At 42.3% G+C, this 15,719-nt stretch overlaps 2 protein-coding genes across 2 annotated transcripts in view; one reads left to right on the forward strand and one right to left on the reverse strand.

Moving 5' to 3' along the window:
- Positions 1-15,719, reverse strand: part of LOC136694219 (zinc finger protein 850-like) — a 517,486-nt gene that overhangs the window by 107,376 nt on the left and 394,391 nt on the right. The gene's annotated exons all lie outside the window — the stretch shown is intronic.
- On the forward strand, positions 1,457-4,882 carry LOC136694007 (zinc finger protein 850-like). The gene has a single exon (XM_066667329.1). It carries the CDS (start codon positions 1,457-1,459, stop codon positions 2,891-2,893), a length of 1,437 nt encoding a protein of 478 aa, XP_066523426.1. The 3' UTR covers positions 2,894-4,882.

Genomic DNA, 15,719 nt, shown 5'->3' on the forward strand with positions numbered 1-15,719 from the left:
AGGAGGAGGTCGGGGCCTGGTGTGTGTGCGCGTCGGACTGGGGACCTGTTGCGGCCGTTGTTGATTGTGGGGAGCGGAGGTGAAAGGGTGAACGGCCCTGGACTGTGATATTTTCCGGTGGGCAGAGGAGCGTCGGGCGTGGAGGAGTTCATCGGGCGCTGCTCGAAGTGGAACCTACGCAGGCTTTGTCTGGGCACCTTCCAGATTGAGCCGGGTCAGTCCGTTCCTGGTCAGACTATTTTTATTGAGTCCATGCTGATGATGATAAACTGTGTGTTGCCCGTCTTGTGGTGTATTTAGGGGACTAATTATTCATACTGACTCTCAGATTTTCACAACTTCTTACGTACTTTTAATTATTACATAAGAGTGTAGTTTTATAGTTTTCTTTAATGTTTGGCATGGGATTTCCCTTTTTATAACCTGAAAACTCGTTATTCCTTATATAACTAGTAGTTTTGGTCCACTTTTGATGACTTCCTGGAGTAGCTGTAGAGGAGGATTAGGTCAAATACAGGGAGGTATTTCATGGTGTTGTGCAAAATAAAAGATTGTTTCATATTAATCGGACCTCGTCTGTTTGTGCGTTATTTTTGGGGTTATAATCGAATTTTGTGTCCAGACCTTCCTGGCTGCGGCTACTCCTAACAAAGAGAGTCCCTACAACCGTTTATACTGTGTTTTACAGAAGATAAACGCATTTAAGGTGTTTACACCACGTTTATACCGTGTATTACGGAAGATAAATGTGTTTAACATATTTACACCCCATATATAAACCGTGTTTTACTGAAGATACCTGGGCTAACTTGTCTATATCAATTATATTGATTATTTTTATTCTGTTATGTCCCAACTGTGTGTTCATGTACTCCCTCCACACTACCCAGCTGTAGTCACGTGATTCTGCCCCTATCTGCCATATGGACCCAACCTAAATGCCAAATCAGACCAAGTGACTCGGCCAGCTAGTGTCTGGTTTTGGACGTGCTGTGTTTTGAGTATAATTAAGACGACACTGAACATAAGTTAAATGTAAACAATCTCTCAGTGACATAAGAAAAAACTCCCATATTTAATACTGGAGCAAATTTGAGCACTAAACTATGAGGGTCAAAAATACAAAAACAAAGTAATTGTTCATTATTCGTAATCGTGGTAAAATGTACAATTAATCGTGATATTGATTTGCACTTATATTGCCCAGCCCTAGATGTTGCTCTATTCCTGCACCATGAGTTGTCAACACTGACTTATTTTTATAAGTTTTAATACATTCAGGAGAATATTGGTCACCAACAGAGAGCCAGGGGAGAGAAAATTTAACTAATTTATCTTTGTTTCTTTATTGTCTTCCAGGACAGAAGACCATCTCTTTGGATACATTCTCTGGCTCCTGTTGTTCAAGTTTTTCCACAGGTGCATCAAGAAACATTTCCAAGTGGAATATAACACAATGTTGAGATCAGGAGGGATTAAATGTGAGGATATGGAAGACAGAAGCTCCAGTTCTCAGGAAACATCCTTGGATACTCCCCACACTCACACATCCAACAGGAAATCACAGACAAGTGAAAACAAATGGAAAACTTATGATTGTGGAGAGTGTGGGAGGAGTTTTACTAAACGGAGTAGTCTCCAAAGACACCAGCGCATTCACACAGGAGAGAAACCGTATCAATGTTCAGAGTGTGGGATGAGTTTTACTGAACAGGGTAGTCTCCAAAGACACCAGCGCATTCACACAGGAGAGAAACCGTATCACTGTTCAGAGTGTGGGAAGAGTTTTACTGTACAGGGTCATCTCCAAAGACACCAGCGCATTCACACAGGAGAGAAACCGTATCAATGTTCAGAGTGTGGGATGAGTTTTACTGAACAGGGTAGTCTCCAAAGACACCAGCGCATTCACACAGGAGAGAAACCGTATCACTGTTCAGAGTGTGGGATGAGTTTTACTGAACAGGGTAGTCTCCAAAGACACCAGCGCATTCACACAGGAGAGAAACCGTATCACTGTTCAGAGTGTGGGATGAGTTTTACTGTACAGGGTAATCTCAAAACACACCAGCGCATTCACACAGGAGAGAAACCGTATCACTGTTCAGACTGTGGGAAGAGTTTTACTGAACAGGGTAGTCTCAAAAAACACCAGCGCATTCACACAGGAGAGAAACCGTATCACTGTTCAGAGTGTGGGATGAGTTTTACTGTACAGTGGAGTCTCCAAAAACACCAGCGCATTCACACAGGAGAGAAACCGTATCACTGTTCAGAGTGTGGGATGAGTTTTACTGAACGGAGTAGTCTCAAAACACATCAGCGCATTCACACAGGAGAGAAACCGTATCACTGTTCAGACTGTGGGAAGGGTTTTACTGTACAGGGTAGTCTCAAAACACACCAGCGCATTCACACAGGAGAGAAACCGTATCACTGTTCAGACTGTGGGAAGAGTTTTACTGTACAGGGTCATCTCAAAAAACACCAGCGCATTCACACAGGAGAGAAACCGTATCACTGTTCAGAGTGTGGGATGAGTTTTACTGTACAGTGGAGTCTCCAAACACACCAGCGCATTCACACAGGACAGAAACCGTATTACTGTTCAGAGTGTGGGAAGAGATTTACTGAACAGGGTAATCTCCAAAGACACCAGCGCATTCACACAGGAGAGAAACCGTATCACTGTTCAGAGTGTGGGAAGAGATTTACTGAACAGGGTAGTCTTAAAAAACACCAGCGCATTCACACAGGAGAGAAGCCGTATCACTGTTCAGAGTGTGGGAGGAGTTTTAGTCGTCAGAGTTCTGTCCAGAAACATCTCTGCGTTCACCCAGAACCAGAAAGGTTAGCACTGAGTGAGGGATTACCTTCAGAGATTGGGATTTAATTATTGTATTGGGTCAAATTCAATGTAAAAAATATCCTTAAAGCTGAATTGTGTAGTGCCTGGGAATTTGGAGACGTGTGATTGAACTGTGTGATACCAGATGCCACAGACTGTTTATGTAACTCTTATTTTTATTTTCAAGATGTGACCTCAGAATGAACTATTACAGCTCCTATTTACCCTCTCATTCACACTGACATTGTTGTGTTTCACCGTGCTCCAAATAGAGACAATACAACTCCGTATAGAGCTTCTACTGCCCCTCTGCCCTCCATCATCACCATTCCTCCCTATTTCTGGGGCTGGACTGTATACCCTTGGAAGGGGAAAGATCAGTGTTGATGGAGCTATTAGTCTCACGAAGCACAGGAGTCACGGGGCTGTGCTACCAGGACCTCAGCACACATCCAGACAGACTGTTTTCCTCTTTCTGATCGCCATGAAGGACATGCCTGCTTATCACTGCAGCAAGACAAGTGTGCCGTGGAAAAGTATTTATTATAACTAAGTTCAAAACCAGTCGAATTATAATGATTTGGTCCATTTCCATATTGTATCTATGTCTATAGTAGAGTCACTCAGGTGATATTACAGTGTCCTGAGTACAAACATTATAATGTGTATCTAGCTCTAAAGATTACCATCCTATGATCATCTGATGTAGTATGATGTGATGAATGTGTATTAATTCCTAATAAGAAATTGTGACTTTTTAAGAGTTTTAATTTTAAGTACCCAAACTTTAGCTCGTTTCAGAGACATCTCCACACTAGCAGATGTAAAGTGAGATAAACCTCCAGAGCAGGCTCGTAAAACCACCTCCAATGACCCTTTTTTATGACTTAAGGACCCCCAGGGTCAAGAAAAGAATGCAAAGAGACACAGAGACTCAATCTTGATTGAAACACAATGCCCTCTTACACCTTTTTAAAGACTGCTAACTCTAAAAGACTCAAACATCCCAAAGTTCTTTCATGGAAAACAAGTTGTACATGTGCACAACGGTCTGAAATTAATCCCGTTTTGACAATCAAAATGGGTGGAATTAATTTACATGTGTTTAAAGTCATTTTTGTTTATGAATTTATGTAGAACCAAGGTAGCCACATACTATGTGTTTAGTTGGTTAATAATTATATAGAACATGGTTGTTTTTTTCTTAATGATATTACTTTGTGTAACATATAATCTTTTATATTGCAAAGTATGATTCAGAATCCTGGGATATTCACTCACCAGGGATGGTCAAGTCTTTGTCTTGTCAAGTGTCATAAATTCTGTGTGATGCCACTATCAAGGTACAGGAAACAGCCAATCAGGAGCAAGAAAAGCTCCAATTGTCCCTCATTGAGGACGAGCCTGCCCCCCCCCCCCCTTAGGGGAGTGTTGGTAGAGCTATTAGTCTCACAGAGCACAGGAGTCACGGGGCTGTGCTACCAGGACCTCAGCACACATCCAGACAGACTGTTTTCCTCATTCTGATCGCCATGAAGGGCATGCCTGCTTATCACTTATCAAGTTCAAAACCAGTCGAATTATAATGATTTGGTCTATTTCCATATTGTATCTATGTCTTACTATAGTAGAGTCACTCAGGTGATATTACAGTGTCCTGAGTACAAACATAATAATGTGTATCTTGCTCAAAAGATTCCCATCCTATGATCATCAGATGACTCTCTGGACTCTCACTGAAAATGAACAAGAAGGATGGTATTCCCAGAATCCTCAGCAGTGTCACATGACCACCTCCACTTATCTGAGATCTTTTCGATGTTCCAAATCTCCTGAATATTAATCACCCCTGTTTCTCCTTCATGCTCATTAGACAGAGTATTTAAATACAGTGTTGGTGAAGATTGTTTATCTGTGCATTCAGAGCTTTTCTATTGTTTCTATTTTTTTCTCTTTGGATTTGCTCCTTGGATCTGTTTGATTGATTGTTCGTATTTTTGGCTTGACTTCAGACTTTTATGTTTATGCTTTTAGTTTGCCCTCTGTAGGATATTAAACTGTTTTTAATCCACAAGCGTCACTCGAGTTATCTTTTGATATCATGACAAATTAATCTTTTTAAAATGTACTTTTTAAAGGTCGTAAGGACACAAAGATGAACAGGACTCTGTAGAGATCATAGTCTCTTGGTTTTAATTCTTTTGTGTCTCTGAAAATCTGCTGAAGAAGCTCCATCAGACTGAGCCATTTCTCCTTCATCAGGTTCAGCTCTCTGAAAGGAAGTGGAAATATGAAGAGGACGTCTTGGTTTTCTTTTCCTTCGGCCCAGTCCAGAATGACCTTCTGCACAGAGACTGTTTTTCCAATTCCAGCCACTCCTTTAGTCAGCACAGTTCTGATGGCTTTATCTTTAAAGAGCTGGCTGCATTTGATGGGTTTCTCCTGTGCTGCTGGTCTCCTGGACACTGTCTCAATCTGTCTGACCTCATGTTCAGTATTGACCTCTCCACTCCCTCCCTCTGTGATGTACAGATCTGTGTAGATCTCATTCAGAAGAGCTGAGCTTCCAGGATTAGAGACTCCTTCATTAATTTTCGGGAACTTTTCCTTCAGGGTTGATTTCAGCTTTCGATGAGAAGGAGCCAGTTCTAATAAAAACAGGAAACAATCACATGTTAAATACTTTAATTTAGGTTTAGTTTAGCCATAAATATAAAATACATAACTATTGTTATAATAAATAAAATAGGTGTTCATATGGTTTTTCATCAAATTAATGCTTTTAATTAATGCAAATTAGTCTTTCAGTTGTAACACATGTAGTTTGTAATAATGATAAAGTCATAGTTTAGCTTCAGTTTATTTAGCACTGTTGAAAACATTCATTCATTCATTCACTGTAACTGCAGTTGAAAACACACTGTGACAAATTTCAGACACATCACAGATCATTCACCAAATCTTAATAAATATTTACACTCCTCAAAAGAAATAACACTCTGAGCCGAGAGAGAGTTGAATCACAGAATTATGTTCAGTGGCGTCTCCATGGAAAAATAAACAATGCAGCATCATTAGCAGAGGACCAGGACTGTACTGAAGAAACCCACGTCCTGCGGTGGGCAGCAGGGGGAGTGTCATCAGCTGTTTCTGAGGGTGAGAATACCAGCGAGACACTGGAGGGGAGTGTGGGAGCACTTTAGGGACTTTGGAGAAACTCCCTCGTCCTGCAGTGATGTTAACGGTGCACAGACTCTGGGCGTCCATCACTGAGAAGGTGTGGTCAATGCTTAATTCCAGCAGCCGTCCCCCTGAGACCCTCATCCACTTCCAGCAGGGCTTTAGAGCCTTACAGTGCTGAGAAAATAGCTCTAGAGGGGAGGGGTGTAACTTCTCACTCACTCTGACTGCTTCTGTGGCAGACCTGGGGTCTGTCCTAATCCTAGTTAGCTGTCTAACTAGAGAGGATTTTAAATCACAGTGAACGTGCTCCTGACACGTGGGCACTCTCAGTTCTTAGACACCTCACTGTGCTCTCTACTGAGATATCTAACTCTGGCCAATGCTAGCCGCTGAGGAAAGTAAACACCGGTTTCGTGTGGTGGGCGGGAACAAGCCGTGACTCCATCACTCTCTAACTACAGCGTCTCAATAATCTGCCTCATGAGAATAGTGTATGTAGTCAGCCTATCTAGGGAGCTCACTAGGCTTTGGAACAGAACCCTGGTGTCACATGAGTGGATGTGGATGGGAAAACTCCTTGGGGGTTGTCTGAGAATGGCCAAGGGCACTAAGCATTCATTCTGCACTATTAGTTACAGACTGCAGCAGAAAACCAGTGAGAAACCCAGACTGTAGCATGAGTTTCGAAGGGTTTAAAGAATGAACCAGAACAAATACACCTCCAAGCACTAATTCAACTTTATAACTATGAAGAGCATATGAAACTAGAGGTCTGCATTCCAGGAGGACACGCGAGATGTTGTGCCGTTGAAACCCCTGTCCCCCAATCCGCGTCTTTCCCGCTTAAAGCAAGGTCGGTGTTGACTGCTAAGCTGTTGGTAGTGGGATGTTAAGAGAGCACTCTTCCACAGTGCTCCTTAACTAAAATTCCACCTTAAGAAACCCTGGATAATTAAGACGTCCCCCTTAAAAATTACCTTTAAAGTGTTAGAGACTGCCTATGTCCTTCACACCTCTCCCCCTCAGTTTTTGCCTCTGCGTGCTGACCCGCTCTTAAAATACATTGAGCTCTATGGGAGTAAAACCCTTCCAAGTGTCAAACAAACAAATCATAACTCAAGAACTTCATAACTCTGAAACAAGTTTGAGAAAGGAAAAATTTCTCTACCATTTAAAATTTAAATGAAGTCTGTAGGTGAATGTATAAGGAAGTTATGGTGAAATGCTCAGCAGAAAATTGAAAAAGAAAAAAAAATTATTTCAATGCATTCCTATGGGAGCTTACCCACCCTCCGAACAAATGCTTATAGCTCGAAAACATTTCCCCACATCACTTAACCGTATATACCATTGCGACAAGGAGAGTCTGGGGATCAATATGGTATAAAAAATATGCAGATTAAGTGAGAATTGAACGTTATGACGAGTTAAAAACAGGAGAAAAAATTAGAAACCGCACTCTGAGCCGCTCTAAAAATACATTGAACTCTATGGGAGCCGAAACCGTCCCTAGTGCCGAACAAAAATTCATAACTCAAAAAACGTATTTTCAATAATCTTCAAATTTACAGATGCTAGAAAGGACAATTTTCTCTACCATTTAAAATTAAATGAAGTTTCTAGGTGAAAGTATGAGGACGTTATGGCGAATTGTTCGGCTGAAAAGTGAATAAACGGTTTTCGGTCAGAGAACCTACAGTGTATGACATCACCCCACTCTAAGAGCCTCCCATTGAAATGAATGGAGGGATTTTGAAAGAGGGATAAAAAGAGAAGGATAAGTGCAAGAGGTCAGAAAACTGTGGTGATGGGACCCGGTACGCCCGGGTCCGACTGTCTGAAATTCCGTGTCCGTAGCTTGGAAAATGACAGAGTTAGAGCGCTTTGAAAATTAATTCCATAGAAATGACTGGGGAAAAACGGAGCGAAAAATGAGTGTAGCGGACGAACGAGTGTGGGTATTGGAAAGCTGTATACAAGCCCACATCGTCGCTATAGGACCCACGATTTCCAGGTGGAACGGAGTCAATAGCTCGAAAACTGAGACTAGTTAAGCGAACAAGGAAACGCGGAATAATAATAATAATAAAAAAAAAAAAAACGGATAAAAATAACGGGTCAGTTATCAGTCTTTCACTTTATCGTTTGGTTGTGAGGTGACTCTTCTTCATTATAGAGTGGAGATTCAGGGGTTGTGTTTGTAACTCTCACTCATATCTGGGTGTGAGAAAACGCTGTGGAAGACTAACGTTACCCACAGTCAGCTCTCTCTTTCCTGTTGGACCTACCAGTGAATTACCTTTCAGTCAGTTCTACTGTAGTTACATCACTGTTTATATTAAAGTACATTTAAACCATTCTACACTTTAATTTACAGAGATATCATCAGAATCCTAAAGTTAGTCATCATTATCTTTAACAAGTCATTTTTACTCCACTGTAAACACGGTGTGTTTCAGAGTAACTTCATGTTTGAGCAGCAAAAGTCTTAAAGGACCAATATGTAATACCAAGCATTTAAAATCTGCGTATTTAAAACATTTAAAACAGATGTATTATTATTATTATTAGGTTGTTTGAAAAGTAGCAGCCAAAGCCTGAGGCCTAAGTGTTATCAAAGGTTAAAGGTCACTTAGGAAGGTCACAGATTCATGGGATTCCCAAGCAAAGTTGGCGCACTTGAAAACAACACATTTGAATAAGGTGTCCCTATGCCGAAAGGTCAGTGACTTGTGGCCTTGAGAAAAAGGTCACATATTATGAAAGTGGCACCTGGACCCAATGTATATAATAATATATTATTATATATATATTATATAACCCAATAATATCTTCCCCTAACTCCTTACCAGGTTCATATTACAAAAGTGGACGTAGTACCCAAAGGTAATGTTTTCCCCTAACTCCTTCATGTTTAAGGTAGAATGTGTAATTCCACCTTAACCGCCATTGAAACTAATGGACTACCGAACCATTCTGGAGGACCATGTGCATCCAATGCTTCAAACATTGTGTCCTGAAGGCGGTGCCGTGTATCAGGACGACAATGCACAAATACACACAGCAAGACTGGTGAAAGATTGGTTTGATGAACATGAAAGTGAAGTTGAACATCTCCCATGGCCTGCACAGTCACCAGATCTAAATATTATTGAGCCACTTTGGGGTGTGTTGGAGGAGTCAGGAAACGTTTTCAGATGTGGAAGTAAAATATCTGAGCTCTTTAGAGAGTTTTCTACTGTTCATTCCTCAGCTCCACAGAATCTATAATAAACTGAGACAGAGCAGAAAGCACTCTGGACTGGATTAGTTCACCACCACAGCAGGGAGTGCTGGTGGTGGTGACAACTCAAGACAACTCTGCCTCAACTTAAAACCATTTCATTCAACCTTCAACTCTAAACCAGTTCTGTATCCACTTCTGCCATGTTTCTGTCTGTGGTGCCTCTGGTTTTGTGTTTTGAAATTTGTCATTAACTTATATAAGTATAATGCTTTACTTTTATTATTATTTTTTTTATTATTATTATTGTTATTATTATTAAAGTCTAAAGAAGGGGGGTTTAATATTTCCTCGACCAATCAGAGCACTCCTTGGGGCTCATTCATGAAACCTTCATAAAAATCAAGAGCAAACTGTGTGTAATATATGAGGAAATGAACTTCCCAAAACTTTCTGCCAGATTCATTGTTACGCTGCACTGTGTATGTTGTCTCTCTCTCTCTCTCTCTCTCTCTCTCTGTCATGTTCTAGGTTCTGTTGTCTGTTCCAGTCCTTGTGTTTGTTCATTCGTCCAGAGTTCGTTCCACACTCCAGTCCATGTGTTCTGTCTGTGACTGTTTCCCGTACGTCATCTCAGCCGGAATCATACAGACAGTATGTTTAGCTGACAGTTAGTCAGCTGTGTTTGTGCTCTGTGCTTTTTGTGACTTTGTTGTGTATTGAATTCTGTGTTTTTTTGGTTTTGACTTTGTGCTCATCCTACTTCCTTCAACTACGACTTTGTTTTGCCCCTTTTTGATTACTGACGTTAGATTTATATTTGTGAAGTATTCTTAATACTGTGTACATACAGGGGTTGGCCAATGAAACACCTGTCATTGTAGTGTGGGAGGTTTCATGGCTAAATTGGACCAGCCTGGTGGCCAATCTTCATTAACTGCACATTGCACCAGTAAGAGCAGAGTGTGAAGGTTCAATTAGCAGAGGGTAAGAGCACAGTTTTGTTCAAAATATTGCAATGCACACAACATTATGGGTGACATACCAGAGTTCAAAAAAGGACAAATTGTTGGTGCACGTCTTGCTGGCGCATCTGTGACCAAGACAGGGAGTCTTTGTGATGAAGAGCCACGGTATCCAGGGTAATGTCAGCATACCACCAAGGAGGACGAAACACATCCAACAGGATTCACTGTGGACGCAAGAGGAAGCTGTCTGAAAGGGATGTTTGGGTGCTCACCCGGATTGTATCCAAAAAACATGAAACCACGGCTGCCCAAATCATGGCAGAATAAAATGTGCACCTCAACTCTCCTGTTTCCACCAGAAATGTCCGTCGGGAGCTCCACAGGGTCAATACACACGGCCGGGCTGCTATAGCCAAACCTTTGGTCACTCATGCCAATGACAAACGTCGGTTTCAATGGTGCAAGGAGTGCAAATCTTGGCCTGTGGACGATGTGAAACATGTATTGTTCTCTGATGAGTTCACCTTTACTGTTTTCCCCACATCCGGGAGAGTTACGGTGTGGAGAAGCCCCAAAGAAGCGTAGAGTGAAGCATGGGGGTGGATCAGTGATGGTTAGGGCTGCCATATCATGGCATTCCCTTGGCCCAATACTTGTGCTAGATGGGCGTGTCACTGACCTTTATTGTTGTCTAAAACCAGGAATTTGTTTTGGGGGTGGGTTCTGTGTGTGATTTTGTATATGCCTAGGGAGTGAGGTAAGACATTGTCTTTTGTTTCCTGTTTCTTTCACGTAGGTAAGTTAGAGCTGTCTGTGGGTCAGTTAGGTGGGGTGTTTGTTTGTTATTTTTGTCAGCATAAGGCCATCCTGAAGTTCACTAGTGTGTCATTGTAAATATCACATCTACAATATATATTCTATTCATTATCCATTCTGTGGTTCCATTTATGTCATTTTTCGTCCACATTCACATCTCTGTTACAATTATTCATTTCCCACACATCAATCATAACACACACTTCATTCTATTACGGCTCAACCCTAGACTGGGTCGTAATATCATTAAACACCAGATGTTTTAGTAGAATGTGTGTATTGTAGTGAATACCAAATGTTCTCAGACTGGGAGAGTGTGTATGTTCTTTATAATTAACATACCATTACCATAATCCACGCCCATGAACTTCAAATGACCGCAGTATAAGAAAGCGCTCGCACTGAGGAATCACTGCAAAAACCCTTCAAAATCTCTACAGAAAAGCAAAAGAAAATGGTTCTGAGCGAAAATCTACATTTTACTGAAGTGCATTCAAATCTGCACCTTTTATTGTCATTCTATGTATCTTTGATTCTCACTTCCTGGACCTTACAGTGAGGCAGAGTTACTCAGAACTGTGTAAAAGTTTTAGGCACCTGAGGAAATTTGATCTAAAGAAGCTATTTATTTCAGCAGTAAGAGATTATTGACTCAAAAAACCCTAATATTCGAATAAAACCAGCCCCATTATTCCAGTGAGTGTGATACTGTGTGTGTGTGTGTGTGTGAGTGTGTTAAACCCTTTCCACATCTCTCCTGGTGACAGTCCAGTGTTATTTGAGGTTATCATCCAGTGCCTAGTGTTAGAGGTTAATATTTCATTGTGTTAAATGAAGTGTGCTGTAGGAGGACATCTGGGAACACACTTTGTTCTTCACTCGCTCACAACACAGACACGCAGTAAAAATAATTTCACTTTTACTGTGTTTATATTTTTGTATTTATAGTAATTGTACATCATTTTTACTCTCACAGAGGAATAAAAGCAGTATCACCATCCCACAGGCAGGGAGACATGACCTACCTCTGGAGGAAGAGTACATGCTTTTACAATGATTATAATGGTTGAGTAAAGATTACATTAACTGCACTGTCAATGAAGAAAGAAGTGAGTGTGTGTGTATATATATTCTCCATTGTCACACACAGGAAACCTCATTCGTTTAATAAATAACGGTAGTTCAATAAAGCTGTCAGGAGCACAGACAAAAGATTTATTTTAAGTGATAGACAATAATGAAATATATGTTCTGGGTTTTAGCTCTTCTAAAACAACTTTACAGAACTTGATACCACACTGAATATATCATCTCTCAAAACGTCAAAGACTGAAAGCACAGCAGCACAGAGTCGTTTTCTTGCTGTTGTGCTTCATTATGTAGGAGAATATAGAGTTCATTTGAATAAATTTTAGCTGCATGAATATGTGCACTAATTCCAAGCGTTGAAAATGTGTAAATGAACAGTAGCCGGACAAGTTCATTTTTTATTGTTCACACTTCAGTAGTTATTAGGAAATTGATACACAACATGGATAACTCCTCAAAAGAAGACTCTGAATCTTGAGAGTGTTCAATGACCTGATGGACCCATGTTCAACATCACAAAATGAAAGAGAAGCTAGAGATTTCAAGGTGAAAGTATTTATTTTATTGCACATAGGAACAGAAGTGTCACAGTAGAATGGCTTCAAATAAGTGACACCATTCTTTGTGCATGTCCAGGGCTTATTCTGAAATTCACAAATTAAAATGTTCACCAAGTGTCAAAGTAATTTATAACTTGGAACAAAGTTGTTTAATTGTGCATTAAATGGTAGCATTAGCATTGTTTATATATATCTTTAATAACCATTTACCATATAAAAATGGCCTGTAGTAATAACCCGTGCGGTTCAGGTGCAGCAGATGAAACTAAGTTAACGAGATTCCACTCATCAGGACACTTAAAGACGACCCAAACTTCCGGCATGGACGCTGCTGGCAACACGTACGTCTGCAGTCACCTACGACCAAAAACAGCAAGATTTACAAAACAAATTAATTAAAGAAATGAACTGTTGAATGGTTTTATATTTCAGTAGAAGGAAGTGTCCTTATAACGATGTGCATTGTGTCAGATGCAGTACAATTTTAACACTTACTTTGGAAAATACACGTACTTTGACCATACATTTTACCAAACGTCTTAAAACAGGACGAACAACAAAAACTGCAGCAACAGAAGTTACTGTCTCTGACTTTACATCTACAGGGTAGTTGTCATTCATTCCGTATCCAAACTGTACAATAACATTTCATCATCTGAACCAACATCATCTTAAAACACCCCAATATGTCGACACTCTGATTCCACTCTGAGCAGGATTTTAATGTAGTGTCCATATTTTCTCTTCAGTGTTTTTCAGTCCTCATTCCAGTGCATGTTACACCTGAGATATTCTTCTGTTCAAACACAATGCTTTTGACAGGTTCAATGGATTTCAACCGTTCAGACCCTGTGGCTAGAAGTGCTTAATAAACTATGGTGAGAGTGAGAGCATCTGTTCAAACCCATGAGCTCTTCTGTTTTACCTGACAAAATAGGGCACATCCTCTGAGCACCAGCTCTTCTTGCCCCAAGCCCTTCCACAGTCCCTGAGTTAAATGTGTTATTAGATAAGATTATATATTATTGGATTAGTTATTTCCTCTGTGTGCACAGCTGATTAAGCACGGTCCTTTTTTAAAGGGATTTTTCCAGACAGACCCTCTAGAGTTATCCATGGTCATACTCTGCAAGTCTGCACCAACAGAAAACGCTCATAGCTTCCTCATCCAACACAAACCAAATAAATATCATTTGAAAACAGCTTCATTACTTGATCACAACACACACAAATATGTTACTGTAGTGAAGCACGGGGGAAAACAAAGAAAGGGAAAAAACAAAGTGTCACGCCTTCGTCCTGTCAGTCTGTTGTCCCCGCCATGTGCTTTATTCGCACATGGCTATGTTTTGTTTATATCCTTGTCTCCGCCCTCGTCCGTGTCATGTGTCAGCCCGTCCTCGTTATCTGTCCAGGTGTGTCTCGTTTGTGTCTGTATTTAAGCCCTCTTGTGTCACGTCCTGTTGGTCGTACATTTCTCTTTTCTCATGTCTAGTCGGTCGTGTTTTCGAGTCTGTCCGTCTGTCTCCACAGTTTCTCCGTGTCTGTTTCCCTAGTCGTTGTTTCGTGTCGTAGTTTCTTTTCCTCTCTCGTTCCTTCGTTTACTCTTTAGTCTGTCAGTCCCGTTTGCCCTGTTTAGCTCCCCTTGTTTAGTTTAGCCTGGTTAGCTCCCTGTTTGTTTTCGTTATGTTAATGTATCTTTGTTTTGTTATTCTTCTTTATTAAAAAGCTGTGTTTTAGCGAGTGCGTCCGCCTCCCTCAATCCGCCCCTCGCTCCTGACAGAATGTACGACCACCAGGACGCAGCTAGCACAGACAGTTACTCTCGGAGACTAGGAGAAGTCCAAGCGTCCATAATTCGTGCAATGGTAGCCTCTAGGACTTCAGAGGAGCCGAATTATGGACAGAAGGACTGCTACAGCGGGAGTTGCCGGCTCCAGCTCCTGCCTGGTGCTATTCCGATTCCTAAACCTGAGGAGTCGACTCGTGAATCGAGTAGTTGCGCCAGCGGGAGTCGAAGGAGCCGGCGGAAGAAGCGTGCTGGAGTTCCCCCCTCGCTGGAGGATTACCCCCTCAGGTCCGGGGAAATTTTTGGGGGGGCGTTAAGGGTAGGGGCTGTTAGCCTCACCTCCGTACCTCTGCGGTCTGAGGCTAACAGGGGCGCACCTCGTGATGATCTAATGGGTGCGCCTGTGAAACCCCCTAAACCCTTTACAGCTCCAGCGCGAGCCCGGCGAGCAGCACAAACCCCTGTCTTCGTGAGCGCGACGCGCGCCTCTCCTGTCTTCAGGGACGACGTCGCTGCAGGTTCCCCTGCCTCCGTGGACGACGTCGCTGCAGGCACCCGCCGCTCCTGTGTCCGAGACTACGGCGGCACCCGCCGCTCCTGTGTCCGAGACTACGGCGGCACCCGCCGCTCCTGTGTCCGAGACTACGGCGGCACCCGCCGCTCCTGTGTCCGAGACTGTGGCTACGGCCTCTCCTGTCCCCGTGACTGTGGCTACGGCCTCCCCTGTCCATGTCCGTAGGTCGGCCCGAAGGACTTCAGGGCCGATCACCAGAACTGTGCCCAGGCTGGTTCCTCAGACTACCCCACAGACATTAGCCAGTCCTGGGCACCCCCCTGTTATTTTGGTTCCCTTGTCTGTCCCTGTCCTGGTTCCCCTCTCTGTCCTTGTCCCTGTACCCGTGTCTGCCTTTGTGTCTGTCCCGTTCCCGGTCACTGTGTTGGTGTCAGTCCCTGTAAATGTTCTTGTACCTGTTCCCCTGCCAAGTCCTGTCCAGTCCCCTATCAGCCCTGTCCAGTCTATGTTTCAACCCCCGGTTCAGTCCCCTGTTAGTCATGTCCAGTCTTCGTATCCGTCCAATGTCCAGTCACCCGTCTTGTCTCCGGTCCAGTCTCTGTTTCAAATCCCTGTCCAGTCTCAAGTCCCGTCTCCGGTCCAGTCTCTGTTTCAACCCTCTGTCTTGTCTCCTGTCCAGTCCCCTGTTAGTCCTGTCCAGTCCCCGTTTCAACCCTCTGTCTTGTCTCC

The sequence above is a fragment of the Hoplias malabaricus genome, chromosome 4, assembly GCF_029633855.1.
Source record: "Hoplias malabaricus isolate fHopMal1 chromosome 4, fHopMal1.hap1, whole genome shotgun sequence".
Classification (NCBI taxonomy): domain Eukaryota; kingdom Metazoa; phylum Chordata; class Actinopteri; order Characiformes; family Erythrinidae; genus Hoplias; species Hoplias malabaricus.